The sequence below is a fragment of the Budorcas taxicolor genome, chromosome 2 (assembly GCF_023091745.1).
Source record: "Budorcas taxicolor isolate Tak-1 chromosome 2, Takin1.1, whole genome shotgun sequence".
Taxonomy (NCBI): Eukaryota; Metazoa; Chordata; class Mammalia; order Artiodactyla; family Bovidae; genus Budorcas; species Budorcas taxicolor.
In genome coordinates, this window is record NC_068911.1 from 74,385,943 (window position 1) to 74,403,833 (window position 17,891).

At 37.0% G+C, this 17,891-nt stretch overlaps 1 protein-coding gene across 1 annotated transcript in view; it reads left to right on the forward strand.

Annotated features, from left to right (window-relative positions):
* SCN9A (sodium voltage-gated channel alpha subunit 9) overlaps positions 1-17,891 on the forward strand; it is an 89,369-nt gene that overhangs the window by 58,447 nt on the left and 13,031 nt on the right. Inside the window, exons 18-23 of the mRNA XM_052635773.1 lie at positions 3,978-4,132; positions 6,397-6,570; positions 10,627-10,749; positions 15,014-15,295; positions 16,091-16,144; positions 16,998-17,135. Of these exons, the coding sequence (XP_052491733.1) occupies positions 3,978-4,132; positions 6,397-6,570; positions 10,627-10,749; positions 15,014-15,295; positions 16,091-16,144; positions 16,998-17,135 (926 nt within the window). The remainder of the gene's footprint in view (positions 1-3,977; positions 4,133-6,396; positions 6,571-10,626; positions 10,750-15,013; positions 15,296-16,090; positions 16,145-16,997; positions 17,136-17,891) is intronic.

Below are 17,891 nucleotides of genomic sequence, written 5' to 3' on the forward strand. Positions count from 1 at the left end.
CAAATGCAGGAGATGCCGGAACTTAGAAGTTCCCAGAAAGGGCAAGAACACATAAAATATACATGCCAGGAAAAATGTCAGAGACTTGGGGGAAAGTATAGCTTGCTACACTTCTATAAAGCTGAAAATTATTTACTAAGACTTACCTCCTATTAAGAATCAATGAACTAATTTCACTACAGAATCACAGAAGAACTACAGTACATTTTCCGAAAAATGTATTTCATTAAAATTCTAGCTATGTTGTTTCAGAACATACAGGTTATGATTATATGAAGTTATTACTTGATAGGCTCAATATTTTAATGAAACATATTGGTTGATAGACACAGAAATTATTTTTAAAGCAGCCATGAAATTTCCTTCTTGGAAGGAAAGTTATGACCAACCTAGATAGCATATTAAAAAGCAGAGACATTACTTTGCCAACAAAGGTCCATCTAGTCAAGGCTTTTATGTATGGATGTGAGAGTTGGACTGTGAAGAAAGCTGACTGCCAAAGAATTGATGCTTTTGAACTGTGGTGTTGGAGAAGACTCTTGAGAGTCCCTTGGACTGCAAGGAGATCCAACCAGTCCATTTTGAAGAAGATCAGCCCTGGGATTTCTTTGGAAGCTGAAACTCCAATACTTTGGCCACCTCATGCAAAGAGTTGACTCACTGGAAAAGACTCTGATGCTGGGAGGGATTGGGGGCAGGAGGAGAAGGGGACGACAGAGGATGAGATGGCTGGATGGCATCACCGACTCGATGGACATGAGTTTGGGTGAACTCCGGGAGTTGGTGATGGACAGGGAGGCCTGGTGTGCTGCGATTCATGGGGTTGCAAAGAGTGGGACACGACTGAGCAACTGAACTGAACTGAAACTTCTGAAACAAGTATCTGAAAGCCCTGCTCATTTTTGCTTTCCCAGTTCTACTTTCTCTGCAAATGAGGTTTTACGCCTAAGATTTTTAAGAGAAGAATTAACTGTAGTACCTCTTTTTAAATTCTTTCTTTTCTTTAAATTAATTTTGATTGTTTGTTCTTTAATCAATTTTAATTTTAAAATTTTTCAGTTGTTATTTCTCTAAGCCTCTCTTGGTCATAGCTGTGTTCACAGTCCTTCATGAAACTTTTTCCTCGCTAACTTTTCTTTTACTTCAGCCTCTTGTACATTTCCCCCACCGCTGACTCTTGTCATTTCCTTCAGGGTTTTCTTTTCTTCCACCTATCCCAGTGATGTACAGCTAAATGTTTAACAACCAGTTCTCCAAGAAAAAAAAAAAAATGGTATACGTACTGCCATCAGTTTACCATATTTTGTTGATTTAAAGGATATGTGGTACACAATTTACAAATAATAATATAATCAACATCCTTCATTGACTATTCCATATAGCTAATTAGTTCTCACAGAGTGTGAATTTTGCCAATTTTTAAAATTTATAACAATGATTGCAATTGATAAACAAGAATAGTTTTAACCTGAAGGTTGCATGGTATTTTCATTTGCATTAATCGGTATCATGAAACAGACTTCCTGTCAGAACTTGACTCATTCATCAGTGATGTGAACAAATTTTTGCTGAATCAGATAATAGGATTTGAGCAATGAAGGAATATTTCCTCAAATTTTTCATGCTATTCACAGTGTAATGGCTGCAAACACACATAACTTTTACTGTTTTATTAACATTTTATCCATCACTTTCGTAGTCTGCTCTAGAAAATCAGCAAGCCTTGGCTTATAGCACTTGATAACTTTTGTAAAGATTCCCACCATGACTCATCTCAAACTACTGGTGTCACTTTGCTGCATGTGGAGTTGAAAAGAGACACACAGTAGCCCAACAGTGTAACATACTTCTACCAACCAGGTAGAATACATAAAGGTACTCAAGAGCATTCAGTTCAGTTCAGTTCAGTCTCTCAGTCATGTCCGACGCTTTGCGACCCCATGAATTGCAGCACGCCAGGCCTCTCTGTCCATCACCAACTCCCGGAGCTCACTCAGACTCACGTCCATCGAGTCAGTGATGCCATCCAGCCATCTCATCCTCTGTCGTCCCCTCAAGAGCATAAATAATAGTAAATTGTAGTAAAATTATTAGAGTAATATGTTTTTAGTATTTATTACCTTTTCTAAAGTTAGACTTTTAGGTTTATACACTTTAATTTTTGATAACAGCTGCATTTAACAACAGGCTAGCAAAATTTTCCTGACAATTTCACAATAAGTTGTCAAGACCAGTGTGAGTTAGTTCCAGCATACCTTTGAATTCTCTTAATATAGCTGTTCCAGAATGTTCCAGATTTGCCCCTTTTCTCTCTTACCCTAAATACTTTTTTTGTGTGGCCTTAACAACTGTCCTAATCTCAGCTGACACATACATGCTAATGATTCCTTCACATTCTTTTCCAGCCCAGACTTTTCCTTTAAACTTCATAGATTCACACCTTCAAATATCTACAGGACCTCTGTGCTTAGAGATTTCACAGGCATCTCAAACTCATTACCACCCCAAGCAGCTCCTGCTGCTGTGGTCTTCATTGCTGACATCCTCACAATTGTCTGGGCTTCTCCCTTCTTCTTACATCCATATCCAGTCAGTCAGCAAATCCACTGATTATACCAAATATGTCTTGACTCTGTTACTGCTCTAGTTCCTAACAAAAGCTACCCTAATCTATTTTTCTTGTTGGGAATGCTGAACAAGCACCCTAAATTGTTTTCTAGTCTGGGTTTTTCTTTGTACCTCCCCATCTCTCTTTCTTCTTCTCTTCCAACTTATCCTCCACAGTTGTTGGAGATGTCTATTTAAATTATGATCTTCCTATATAATTCTCTACCCACAACCCTTCACTTACCCTTCATTAGAATATAGGACATAGACCAAACTACTTAAGGTGGGGGAAAATATTTTCTGTAATCTGACCAATTTCTCTGCCTCATCTCTCATCCGTGCCTCTTGTGTACACTTTGCTTTCATCTCAGTTCTGAAATAATCCCTGTACACATTTTGCTGCCTCTTGGCTGGAATTCCATTCAAACTCTTCTTGACTAACACTTTGATTTAATACACCTCTTCCAGAAAACCTCCTCTGACCTTACTTCTTCAACAAAGTAAGCTAGCTTAGGTGAATGTCTTCCATGCTACCAAAAATAACCCTGGCATATCTGTCCTTTTAGTTGCTTTATCCTATTGTAGCCATTTATTTCTATATCTAGCTGCCTAACTAAAAGCCAAAAATAGATTCCATAAGAAGAAACTGTGTACACAGCTGAGTAAAATGCTTGCTCAATAAATGTTTGATAAGGATGTGAATGAATAAACCTAAATAACTTTAAATTAAAAATTCCTCAGTTTTTTTTATAGAAGTATGTTTTACATCTGTGATTCCAAAGTCAAATTGGTTTTTAACTTACATTATTTGAAAGTTTTATCTGCATCTTATAATCAAGATCTATTTCTTTTGAACTGAATTTATAGGTCCTTCCACTAATTTTTAAAATATTACTTAGAATGCTGTTTCTCAAAAGTGTTTTTTTAGAGGAGTTGAAGCAGCACCAGATTGTAGACTAAATTCACATAAAGAAGGTCATGAAATGCAATATTATCTTGAGATTGATATTGATTCACCAATCATTGTTTACTGCTCACTGTGTATCAGGATTAAGATTGTATTAGGGCTGCAATAATAATTAACAGTATGTGGTTTAAATACTGTAGAAGAGGTTGATGAGGAACTAGGGAAATATAGAAAACACAAATATATCCAAATTAGAAATTACTGACAAATATTAAGAAAACGCCATGGAGATTTAGGAGATAAGAAAAAGCAACACCCAAGTTAAAATTATTTGAAGCTTCAGATGTGCTTGAAATTATTTGGTTGAGGAATTATCATAGGGAGCACTTTGCATTAAATAATATTCTTAAGTATTTTATTTATTCTGAATATCCAGATTTTACATGCATGTCTTTCTTGCCAGGTTGCGTACAGAGGTTCCCATGCTGTCAAGTCAACATAGAATCAGGGAAAGGAAAAATCTGGTGGAACATCAGGAAAACCTGCTTCAGGATAGTTGAGCACAGTTGGTTTGAAAGCTTCATTGTTCTCATGATCTTGCTCAGCAGTGGTGCTCTGGTAAGTGATCTGACACCTAATGCTTAAATGGATGGTCATTATCTTTAATAAATGTGTTGGAAGTTAAAAATATTGTGGCTTTTTTTTTTTTTACTTAAAAATTAATCCCTCTGATCAGTAAAGGACAACGTTAGTTACCTTAGTAAATATTTACTACATGCCAGGCATTATTCTTCCTCCTGGAATGCAATGATGTTTAAGACGCACAGACTTTTCTCAGGGAGATCAGAGAGCTTTAGGGAAGTAAGAGGCATGGGTGATACAGAACTGGGGTATGTTTGTAAGTGAAGTACATGCACGTTTAAGCTCTGGAGCAAGAAGAGTCATCTGCTTGGGAATTCAGAAAGATAGATGATGTTTTGCAAAAGCTAGAAAGATGAATAGGAATTTTCCAGCCAGGAAGGTGGCCTGAGCGGAATGAAGCATGAAATGGCATGAGACATTTAGGAAATTGAAAGTTGTCAAACTGTAGAAAGTGTCGTGGAAGGAAGAGCAAATCCAGGGAGGTGGATGGTGACCAGAGATACTGTGAAAAAGACAGACAGTGTCAACTTATAAAGCATCTTGCATAAGAGAAAATACTGTAGTTTTAGGATGCGAATGGGATAGGTCTTTCATTCTTACACATGTGCTAAGCACTTTCTATGAGGTTTGAAAAGGATCTGGGAGAGTTAGAGGCTCCCTGAGCTTTCTCTTGACTTAGAGAAGGGAAGCAAGTAAGTCCTGAGGGATTGACTTTAATTCTTGCATTTCAGTTCCATTGTCATTCAGAAACTCTGCCAACTGCTAGAACCTTCTCTCAGCATCTTAGTAGGTCTGTCCAGTCTCTGTATCCCAACTTCTGTGTTTCTTCAATATTGACAATAACCTTTTGTAAAAAGTGCTAAGGATTATATTTAAAGTATTGATAGAAAAACTTGGAATAAGAAGAATAAGAATGGCACAAGTCCATAACTGTGGACAAGTAGACCACTGGTAGCCACTATAGATGAAGGTCCTTTGCTTTAATTTTCTCCAACAAGGTGAATATTGCTTAAACTTGAAAGAGAAAATCCTAATCCTTTAGACCTGTCTAGGTCAGCAGTCATTTTCAATTGCTTCAGTTAACTCAGTTCTTTAAGTCCATTCAAACTATTTCTCAAGGACTTTGTGGCTGTAACCACAGTATCATCATCTATCACTCACTGAAAGTTCTTGGGAATCAATATAACAGATATTAGTAGAGCTGAAGCTTTTAATGAATGATAAAGGGTTGGTGAAAAATTCAAAGAAAGAAACCATCTTCTGTGTGCTATAGCCTTATTAAGCTACAGCACTGATTCATTTCACAAAACTTCCCTATTGTGTTCTTGACATAGAGCTAGGTACTGAGAATTCATAAACACATATGAGCTGAAGGAGAGGCTCTAAATCCTACTGCTGGCTTGAAGAAGAGTGCAGGGTGAGAGAGATTTATAGGAGGGGCTGACCCTGGAATCATGTCTTAAATTATTAGGACTTACTAATTTGTAGGAGAGTGTAGGGGTGTCAGATAGTGGAAATCACTGAAAGAGTCAGAGATCATAGTTCTTTCATAGGACTATAAGTAATTTCATTCTTTTGCACCCTATTTCTCTTGACCTCTGGTGACCAGCCACCTGTACTGATGAGAACTAAGTGTTACGCCTGCGTGTGTGCTTGCGTGTTAAGTCGCTTCAGTTGTGACTGACTCTTTACAACCCTGTGGACTGTGGCCAGGCTTGTCTGTCCATGAGATTCTCCAGGCAAAAATACTGGAGTGGATGAGAATGGGATAGGTCTCTCAATCCTGAAGGATTCAGGATCTTCCCAACCCAGGGCTCAAACTGGCGTCTCTTACGTCTACCGGGCAGATTGGTGACTCGGTGGTAAAAAAAAAAAAAAAAAAAATCCGCCTGCAATACGGGAGATGCAGGAACCCAGGTTTGATTCCCTGGATTGGAAGATCTCCTGGAGGAGAAAGTGGCAACCCACTCCAGTATTCTTGACTGGAGAATCCCATGGACAGAGGGCTGCAGACCATGGGATTGCCGAGTAGGACACAACTTAGCAACAGACTTTCTTTCTTTTTTTCCCTTTACGTGGAAGCACATGTGTTCCACTGTAACTAAACCAGAAGAAAGTCAGCAGGCCCATAATAGTATAATATGTCAGTGATCTCTTTATCAGAATTTCACTTCCTGTTTTGGTCTTGAATCATAAGCTTTAAGTTGTACCGAATTTAAATTTGAATGTTATTTTCACAGGCTTTTGAAGATATATATATTGAAAAGAAAAAGACCATTAAGATTATCCTGGAGTATGCTGACAAGATATTCACTTATATCTTCATTCTGGAAATGCTTCTAAAATGGGTAGCATATGGTTACAAAACCTATTTCACCAATGCCTGGTGTTGGCTGGATTTCTTAATTGTCGATGTAGGTACTTTTGAGTAAATTTTAAAGATGGTTTATTCTTAATAATAAGAGGTCTGAAAAATCTCACTAATGTTGTGTATTAATCATATTTAGATAGGTGATATGCAAAAAAGTTTTTTCCAAGGCATAGCTATACCTTATAATCTCCTGTGTTCTCTCAGACTTCCTCTATGAGAAATTTTATTTTTGATACTTATACTAATAATTTCATATTTGAATTTTTGATTCACCTTTTTAATATATATGTTACATAGTTACTGCCTAGAAAACTGAATGGTAAGATGAATACTTTTGCAATATAATAGTTTTAAAGAAAGGCTAGCCAAAATAAGAAGTAACAGAAAGAATGTAGATCTTTTAACCTGTAATTATGATTGAGTCTTCTAAAAATTATTATAAAATATTTAAGATCTTCACAAACTTCTTAAAATATTATCCCAAACTTTGCTCTTTTCATCTCTCAGCTTAAGAAGAAAAGTTTACAAGCAAAGTTGAATTTATTTTTAGTTAATCAAGGGATATGGCTATTTAATAATGGAATTTGTCTGTATTTTGAAAATCTGAAGTGTGATTCTCAATATTTTGGAGTATGTTATGCAGAATTCAGGAAAGTTATATAGCTTCAATTTGAATTTTTTTAATATTTTTCAAAAAGCTAAATAAATTATATATACATATAATATTTATGATATATATGTATATGTATATACAATATTTTAATAATGCAACAGAGCAGAACTCCACTCAATATTCACAATATTCATACACATCTAGGCATATGGATTCAGAGGAAGAGTTGAGTTTTTTTTTAATATCTCAAAAACAGAAATTTATCTATCTAGCACTGTTGCTCTCAAAGTGTAATCCCTGAACCAACATCTCTGGCACATGTGGGTGGGAACTTGTCAAAGATGTGAATTCTCAGGACCCACTTAAGTCCTACTAAATCAGAAATAATGGTGTTGGGACCCAGCAAAACTATGGTAACAAACCCTCCAGATGATTCTGGTGCATATTCAGCTTTTAGAACCACTCATGATTTGATATTCAGAGGATGGGCTTGTTTGATATCTGCAAGGTTCCTGATTATTTGAAACTCGCTTGACCATTATTCTTCAGGAGGGGCATATATCATGCTTATATACATGTATACATAAGTAGAAAGATAAATATGTGCATATATGTAGCTGTTCTTCTCAATTACAGACTGCATTTAATTTTCTCAATAATGTGCATTTATTCAATATAATAGCACTCACTTAACAGTGGTTTGGGGATCAGGTTAACCATTTCCTTAGGGGTTATTCAGATTATAATAGACATTTTAAAACTTTCTTTTTGCTTATTAAAAAAAAGGAACATTTATTATTCTAACTTAAAAGTACACCTATTTTTTAAACATACTTAAGTGGAAACTAATGGACCTGAAAGATTAGGTGAATTTAAAAGTGATATGAGGATTAGTTAGGAATGCAGGATATATAGCTGCTGCTGCTGCTAAGTCGCTTCAGTCGTGTCCGACTCTGTGTGACCGCATAGATGGCAGCCCACCAGGCTCCCCCGTCCCTGGGATTCTCCAGGCAAGAACACTGGAGTGGGTTGCCATTTCCTTCTCCAATTCATGAAAGTGAAAAGTGAAAGTGAAGTCACTTAGTCGTGTCTGACTCTTCGGGACCCCATGGACTGCAGCCTACCAGGCTCCTCTGTCCATGGGATTTTTCAGGCAAGAGGGATATATAGCATGAGGACCTAAAAAGAAACAGTTATACTACATTTAGTTAGACATTTAGAAATATAATAACTATGTGAAATTAAAACACTTCACCACACATCCTGATTCAAAAATCAGTTCACTGTGTTTCTGACAGCAGCAGTAGTGAGCTTATAAATGATAAACTTTTCTACTCCTTTAATAGTTAAACATAAGGAAGTTGACTCTTGATTAGCTCCTAATCTTCCCTGGAAAATTGAATCTTTCAGTCATTACTTAATCCCAATGAACTGCATTGCAGATATTGTTCTTAGTCATTGCCTCTTATTGCACACAGTGTGAAACAATGGATACTTTAAGTGGATCTTATTCAAAGACTACAGTTCCAGATTTCAGGTCATTGAGGAGTTCATTGTTCCTTACCAAAATGTGTATTGCTTTTTCCTCCATGTTTTTTCTTCTGAGATAACTTACAATAAGAACACAGATTTCTGTTGGACACTGGTTGTGGTAATTGTGGAGGGTCATCTAACATGACGAAGTTCTTGTATGCCTGTACTGATTGTGAAGCCAGTGAGATCACCTACTAGTGAGCTGTCTTCAGTACAATTGAGATTTTGTCCCACAAATTATTTCTGGGAAAATCTTTGCTGCTGATTCTGAGAAACTGTAGGGCAGAAAAATCTTGTAGAAAATTTGCCTCGTTTCCAAATCATAAGTCTTCAGAATACTTTTGAATAAGGTCTATACTAGGACATATATTTGGCTGAGTGAATGCCACACTCTTTGGACTTAGCTTTAGAATCACACAGTTCATTATTGATGTTCAGTCACTAAGTCGTGTCTCTTTGCATGTAGCTTGTCAAGCTCCTCTGTCCTCCATTATTTCCCAGAGTTTGCTCAAACTCATGTCCCTTGAGTTGGTGATGCTATCTAAGCATCTCATCCTCTGCCACCCCCTTCTCCTTTTGCCTTCAGTCTTTCCCAGCATTAGGGTCTTTTCCAGTGAGTTGGCTCTTTGCATCAGGTGACCAAAGTATTGGAGCTTCAGTTTCAGCAACCGTACCTTCAATGAATATTCAGGGTTGATTTTCTTTAGGATTGACTAGTTTGATCTCCTTGCTGTCCAAGTGACTCTCAAAAGTATTCTTTAGCACCACAATTCGAAAGCATTAGTTCTTCTGCACTTAGTTGTCTTTATGGTCCAACTCTCACATCCGTACATGTGAAGCACTGACTCATTTGAAAAGTAGTTATCCGTACATAACTACTGGAAAAACCATAGCTTTGACTATACAGACCTTTGTCTGCAAAGTGATGTCTCTGCTTTGTAATATGCTTTCTAGGTTGGTCATAGCTTTTCTTCCGAGGAGCAAGCATCTTTTAATTTCATGGCTGCAGTCACCGTCTGCAGTGATTTTAGAGCCCAAGAAGATACCCTGGACTTTATTCCAATTGAAATTTTGATAGTTGCTTTAATTAAATGTTCTGAATTAACAAGCAAGTGAAAAACCTACAAAAGTATGAAAAGCATATGTGATTTTATTTTTCAGATATAAGAAATAACTTTCTTTCCTTCTATTTTCTTTTTTTCTGTTAACTTTCCTTTAAATCTATTTCCTTAAAAAGGCATCTATTTTAACCAATTTTTAGACAATTTGTAGATAACTGTATATACAAATCATGTTGCTCTTGTTGAGTTGCTCTTCAGTTCAGTTCAGTCGCTCAGTCATGTCCGATTCTTTGCGACCCCATAGACTGCAGCATGCCAGGCCTCCCTGTCCGTCACAAACTCCCGGAGTTTACTCAAACTCATGTCCATTGAGTTGGTGATGCCATCCAACCATCTCATCCTCTGTCGTCCCCTTCTCCTCAGGCCTTTGATCTTTCCCAACATCAGGGTCTTTTCAAATGAGTCAGTGCTTCACATCAGGTGGCCAAAGTATTGGAGTTTCAGCTTCAACATCAGTCCTTCCAATGAACATTCAAGACTGATCTCATTTAGAATGGACTGGTTGCATCTCCTTGCAGTCCAAAGGACTCTCAAGAGTCTTCTCTAACACCACAGTTCAAAAGCATCAATTCTTTGGCACTCAGCTTTCTTTATAGTCCAACTCTCACATCCATACATGACTACTAGAAAAACTATAGCCTTGCCTAGATGGACCTTTGTTGGTTGCTCAGGAGGGAGGTGGGAAGGGGGTTCAGGATTGGGAACACCAATAAATTTTTATTAATTAATAAAAAAAATATAAAATAAAATTGACTTGTTCTCATCATGCATTATTATTTAATTGAAATGATTAAATGACATTTTTGATTAATGAAAATTTTCTTTTTTGCAGGTTTCTTTGGTTACATTAGTTGCAAACACTCTTGGCTACTCAGATCTTGGCCCCATTAAATCCCTCCGGACACTTAGAGCTTTAAGACCTCTGCGAGCTTTATCTAGATTTGAAGGAATGAGGGTAAGAAAATACTAAACTTTATAATATATTCATATTTCTTAATAGAGTATGAAATATGAAAAATGGTAATTAGGAATTATGGACTGTTTATACACATGTGCATATATATACATATGTACAATCTGTCTATATAAATAAGTGTGTATACATGTGCATATATATACATTTCAGTGCATATTGTTTAACAAAGAGTAAATGAAATATAGTAATGCCTCCTTCATATTATATTGTTAGGCAGTGATTCAAATGAGTTACTTTTCCCTTCCTAAATGAAAATCTTTCCTAATGCAAATGAAGGGGACACTATTAGTCCTGACAGCATCTCTCATATACAAGTCATAAAGAACTTGCCTGTATCAGGTGCTCAAATAATATTTTTTTAAGGAGTCACTCTGGGTAGGAAGAATAAGACAAGACAGAGAAGTAGCATCAGGTATCACTTTAAATTTCATTCTTGAAATGTATGGTTCAATGAAAATGGAAATATCTCCAAATTATATTTGAGAAAACGGAAGCTCTGAGTTAATTTAATTTGCACTAGACTGTATAGTGCCTGAAAACTGATTCATTTTTCAGAAACAAAGCAGGTGAGATAAATAATGACTACCAGAAACCTAGCTTTAGGGCTGTATTAAACAAGCAACTTCTTCATAAAATACATAGAGGATAAGAGGACAGTGAGTTTATTTTCTCTAATGAGTCCATGCCCTCATTTGTTGCTGTTCCCCTCAAATTTCTTCTTCTCCAGATATGTTCCTGCTTTTTCATGCCTCCATTCTCTTGGCTGGGAATGCTTCTCCCTCCCCTGTCTCAACTCTAACTCATCAATATAGCAAATTCCTACTTATCCTTTAGACCTAAATTTAAATGTGCCTTGTCTGTCCAGGTATAACTGGGCATCCTTCCTATGTGTTCAAACACATAAAATCCTTATTATATTGCATCATACATATTTATCTGACTGCCTCTCTGTAGTCTCTGAACAATTTAACATGCCGATTAATCTAGGTCACTGCTCCTCTAAATGTAGTCAGCATCATTTGAAGACTTACTAGAAATTCAAATTCCTGATTGCACCCTAGATCTGCTGAATGATAAACTCTAGAGTGGGGCTCAGAAATCTGAAGCCTCTGGGGAATGGTAGACGTCTTTTAGTCTAGCAGATCTTCATTGATATTCCTGCTAACCTAATTAAGACTATAACCTCAACTAGTTAATGTATCCAGTGCATATTGTTCCAATGTATATGAGAGATCATGATTATACAAAAAAAAATTTTCATAAGTAAAAGTCAATTCCTGTTTGTCATGTAAGAACTGAAAAATTACGTTTCATTTTATACACAAAGGTAATATTGGAATTGACATTAATTTTGCTCTTTGAGCATTAGTATATAGAATGTTGCCATCAGAACTTCTCACTGATCCGTGGACTCAAGCGGAGCACTTGTGACATTTTCATGATCAAGGAATATACTTTGACCAACAAAACTACTTCCCTCAGTGATTAAGTCACTCCATTATTTTACCCTGTTCTTTGTTCTTCATCTGTAATACAGGTGAATAGGATGAAGGAGAATATTTTAATATATTTAGAGTGACAAATGTATCTATTTAGTTATGTTTATTAGCCAGGCAAAAAAAGGGACATTTCTTCACAATGCAGGGTCATTTTAAAGAATATGATTGGAGACATTTTATAGTTAGCTTCCTTTGAAAAGACTTGAGGTTCTGGAACTTACTGACTTCTCCAAATGGCTTCTCATCAGAACAACATATATCCATCTCCCTCAGAGATCCATCATAACGCGCATTCTTTCAGCAAACATTTTCAACACCAACTATGAGTCAAATTTTGTTCTATAAAAGAAGTACAATGGTAAATAGACCCCAGCCCCCCAGGAGTGAGTCAGGACAATGTCCATGGAGAGATAGACAGGAGAATATTAGTTATTCTGTGGCATCTGCTGTAAACAGTAAGCACCCAGTGCTAGGGGAGTAAAGATGAAAGTGGCTCCCTGGGGAGACCTGGGAGGGGCTTCATAAGGAGGTGACCTTGGAGCCATGACTGAAAGAATGGGCCCTAGCTCACAGGCAGGTGGGCATTCCAGGCAGAGGTGCAACTTGGTAGAGAAGGACAGAGTTGAATAGGCAAGGGGTGTTTGAGCAGCGACTAGAAGGATCAGCACACCTAGGTGATAAGCATAGTGGGAAGGTAAAGGAAATGAGGGTGAAAATGCAGGTTTGAATCATAGCTGACCACTTTGAACTCTCTAATCCTGTTCTTTCTAACCCTTTTGGGGGTGATGTGCACTCTAAAGCTCTTGTGAAAGTATAAATCATCTCCATAAGCAAAGCATGCCCAGAATATTTTCATATAATCTCATGCCCCCATGGAAACTCTACAGGTCCATGAATCACAGGGTAGTAACTGTAGTTCTGGATCAAGAGTCAACAACCAAAGCCCATAGGCTGGATGCCTGTTTTATAAAGGAAGTTTCTTTGGATCACATTGCATTCTTCAGTCAGTAAGTTGTGTCTGGCTCTTTGTATAACCCCATGGACTGTAGCCCACCGGGCTCCTCTGTCCATGGGGTTTTTCCAGGCAACAATATTGGAGTGGGTTGCCATTTCCTTCCCCGAGGGATCTTCTGAACCCAGGGACCAAAACTGTGACTCCTGCACTGGCAGGCAGATTCTTTACCTCTGAGCCACCTGGAAGGCCCTCTGGATCATAGCCCCACCCACTGGTTTATGTCTGGTCTGTTGCTGCAATGGCAGAATGGAATAGTGGCAACAGAGATCATATGACCTGCAAAGCCTAAAAATATTTAAGACAGTGTTTGCCAACTCCTGCTCCAGACAATCTCTAAAGTAATCAGGGATCCTTAATGTCTTCCCTTTTGGAAACGTCCTGAGAACCTGCTCAACATATTGCAAAAAAAGAGGGAACATATGCTTTTTACTTATCAAGTTAGTCTTTAATGCATTTGTCCCCAAATTCAGGGTAGAGTTTAAGAAGATAGTAAGTTTGGAAAGATGAGGTAATTAAGAAAATCTAGGGAGTGATATGCCTGGATGGCATCACTGACTCGATGGATGTGAGTCTGAGTGAACTCCAGGAGTTGGTGATGGACAGGGAGGCCTGGTGTGCTGCGGTTCATGGGGTCGCAAAGAGTCGGACATGACTGAGCAACTGAACTGAACTGAGAGAGTGATAAATATTAGAGTAGTTGCCATGCACTATAAAGAGGCATTGGTGACAGGTAGTAGTAGAAATGGCTGAAAAGCAGAAATAAAGGGAGCATGAAAGATAAACTGTATTGCATTTTTGTGTTAGCTGAGACTAGCTCTGTCTATATTTAGCCAAGGCTTATATGTAAAGTGCTTTTTAAAGTTAGAATAATAAATTTGAAAAGATTGCTCTCATTCTGCAGATGAGGAAACAGGGATCCTAAGATCTCAAATATATTTATGTATCACATAACTAGTGTCCATGCATGCTAAGTCATTTCAGTTGTGTCCAACTTTTTGAGACCCTATGGATGTAGCCCACCAGGTTCCTCTGTCCATGGAATTCTCCAGGCAAGAATACAGGAGTGGGGTGCCATGCCCTCTTCCAGAAGATCTTCCCGACTCAGGGATCAAACCTGAGTTTCTTATGTCTCCTGCATTGGCAGACAGGTTCTTTACCACTAGTACCACCTGGGAAGCCCCATCACATAACTAGCAGAACCAATTAAATCTAAGGAGTTCAAACCACAAAAAGATTCCCAGTCTTAATTCTAGCTTATATACAGTAATGGTTTACATGGAAGAATTTTAGCACTGGTAATTCTAGGACTATGAACCTTTAAATGTACATTTTGCTTATTTAATCATTTATATTTATACATTTCTTTCTTTTCTAGAGCATGCAGATTTTATGACTTCACCTTACATACATCAGGTTTTTGGTTTATTCTTTTATTTATTTAATTTATTTGAACTGTCATTTAATCTTAGTAAATTGTTTTGTGTTGTTGCTAATAGTTTCACTGTGTGATCCTCATGTGTTTTTGTAAACTCATTGAGCACAGGGCTCCTGTCTCATTTTGTCCTGCTTAGCACACTGCTGAGCATATAGTAGGCATTCAATAAGTCTTGTCTTAAACATGTAAGGGTAGCTTTTCTAACTTTTTTAATTCTGCATAATGTTTCATTAATGTTGCCTATTTAACATTCTTACTGGTCCTAATCATTCTTTTCTTCGTTTTGAATGCTAGGTGGTTGTGAATGCACTCATCGGTGCAATTCCTTCTATCATGAATGTGCTGCTTGTGTGTCTCATATTCTGGCTGATATTCAGCATCATGGGAGTAAATTTGTTTGCTGGGAAGTTTTATGAGTGTATTAACACCACAAATGGACTACGGTTTCCTACGAATGAAGTTGAAAACCGTTCTGCCTGTCTTGCGCTTATGAATGTTAGTCAGAATGTGCGATGGAAAAACCTAAAAGTGAACTTTGATAATGTTGGACTTGGTTACCTGTCTCTACTTCAAGTGGTAAGTGACTCATTTGATGAATGCTTGATAATTTAGTGCACACTGGATGGAGGCGCTGTCATTATCATATAGCTGTTAACTAAAAATTAAAGATAAAGTACTGTGTGACTTAAAAAACAAAAGTGGTCTCTCTTAAAACATGTGCCTATAAATATGAGTTAAGAAGCATGGGCTCTATTGCACTGCTCTACAGGTGATTAATCCATAATCACCTTTCCAGAGTCACCTGACCCCTCTGCCATTGTGCCTTCTGAATTGCTCCAAAAATGAATAGTCATTTTTTGGACTACTACTTTCACACTACAAGGAAATCAGAAGGACTTGCCACGGGTACAGAAAATCCTTAAGATATGGAGAAAAATTACTTCTTTACTTAGTTGTAAAACTCTCCACCCCCTCTGGAAAAACAAAAGTTCAGGTACAAAACTCACAGGCAATTAAAACAACCTGGAAATTCAGTGGGACTGAGATTGAGAATGTGACTTGGCAATGTGCCCCCCTCTGTTTCTTCTTGACCCAGCATCTTTATGTTAAGTTGGTATCTTGAAATATAATGGGCTCTCTTTATCCATGGCTTTGCATCTGCGTGATGCAAGGGCTTGAGCCTGGGCAGATTTGGGTATCTTCAGGGAATGCCCTGGAACCAGTCCCCCCTGCATGTGCCAAGGGATGACTGTATAGTTCACTAACTTAATATTACTTAATAAATGTTGAAATATTAAATACACTTACTCATTTATGGCTATTTTAGACTATGAGCTTCACATTCAGATTCTATCAATGTTATATTTACAGGCAACGTTTAAGGGATGGATGGATATTATGTATGCAGCAGTTGATTCTGTTAATGTAAGTATTGGTAAACAACACCAAACTCTACAATTTTGAAAAGCTTCTTTGTTTAGTTAGGCTGTTTTCAAACAGCAGCTCCAAGAAGCTCTTGCTACGTGCACACACACTGAAGAAAATCCACCTGGTAGTTGCCTCGGTTACCTGTGTGGCATTTGGAAACAGAGCTTGACTTAAATTCTGTGACTCTGCTGTATCAGAAAAGCTTGCATCTGACTTGCAGCAAGCCACTTTATCTCTCTGAGCCTGTTTATTGATCTATAAAAAGAAAATAATTCACCACTACCTCATGGGGCTGTTCTCTGGATCCAGCTAGAAAATGTAAAGAGAGAACTTAGTTCAGCCTGGCAGTAATGTGTTCAGTAAATATTTATCAAAATAAAAATGAAATAACATGTTTTATTTATCCGTCTTACTGCTTTTATATTTTAAAGTGCCTTGGAAGAGTTAATGTGAAATAAGTCTCACACTAAGGAATTTTGAAAACTACTGACTGGTTTATATTATCACAAAAGCTAGTGAAGATATTTCTATAATCAAATTTAAAAAGGCAAAATTTATATAAATGATATCATCTGTTTTACTGTTTTTTCTGGAAATAACACGGATTGTAATTTACTTACTACATTGTCCTATAATCCAAGAAAGTGGATAAGCCCTTTGTAGTTATTTGAAAATTATATTTAGTATTGAATAAATGTTTAAGAATGATTATGTTGAAGTTTAACACTATGGCTTCTGTAAAACCACATTTACCTAGGATTGCACTATTTGAATTTCCTTGTCAGAGCATGTGAGAAAGAAAATGATGAATCTGTTGTCAACATACTGTTAACTTTTGTTAATTCCATAGGTAGACAAGCAGCCCATTTATGAATATAGCCTCTACATGTATATTTATTTTGTCATCTTCATCATCTTCGGGTCATTCTTCACTTTGAACTTGTTCATTGGTGTCATCATAGATAATTTCAACCAACAGAAAAAGAAGATAAGTATTTCAAGTTTCTGTCATTGCCCTGAAAGACGTGAACATTATTTTTCTAAAAAATATAATGTGAAATTTAATATCAATTACTTCATTAGAATTTCATTAATTTTCCAAGTAGTTTTTAGTGTCCAGTGATGGATATGCTTAATCTCATTCATCTCTGCACAGAAAATAATCATCATGCAATGCCTGAGACCTGGGTTTGATTCCTAAGTTGAGAAGATCCCCTGGAGATGGAAATGGCAACTGACTCCAGTATTCTTGCCTGGAGAATCCCATAGACAGAGGAGCCTGATGGGCTACACTCTATGGGGTCACAAGAGCTAGACACAACTTAGCAACTAAATGACCACAAAGTCCTAATTATTTTTAAGCAAAACATCAACTGTTCAGATTTTTTTTTCCCCAGTGTTCCCTGTGAAGACTTGATTAAGAAAACTCAGTGCACTACTTATTTATTCAAAATGCTTTTCATAAATAGTTCCTATATTCTGTTCTGAGCCATAAGAGGGATTATTATTGTAGACTTTGTCTTGTAAATGAGGAAAGGCACAGAGATTTTGAGTGATTTACCAAAATTATGCACCTGGTAAGTGATAGGGTTTTAATAGTCAGTAATTGATCTTATATATTTTGTATATTATTTAGGCCCCTTTCTACCCCCCAAATACTGTAATATGATATAGTTATAAATGCAATAAGAAGTTAACAAGGAATATAAATAGGCAGTTAGAGGAAAGCTAGATACAGCTAAAA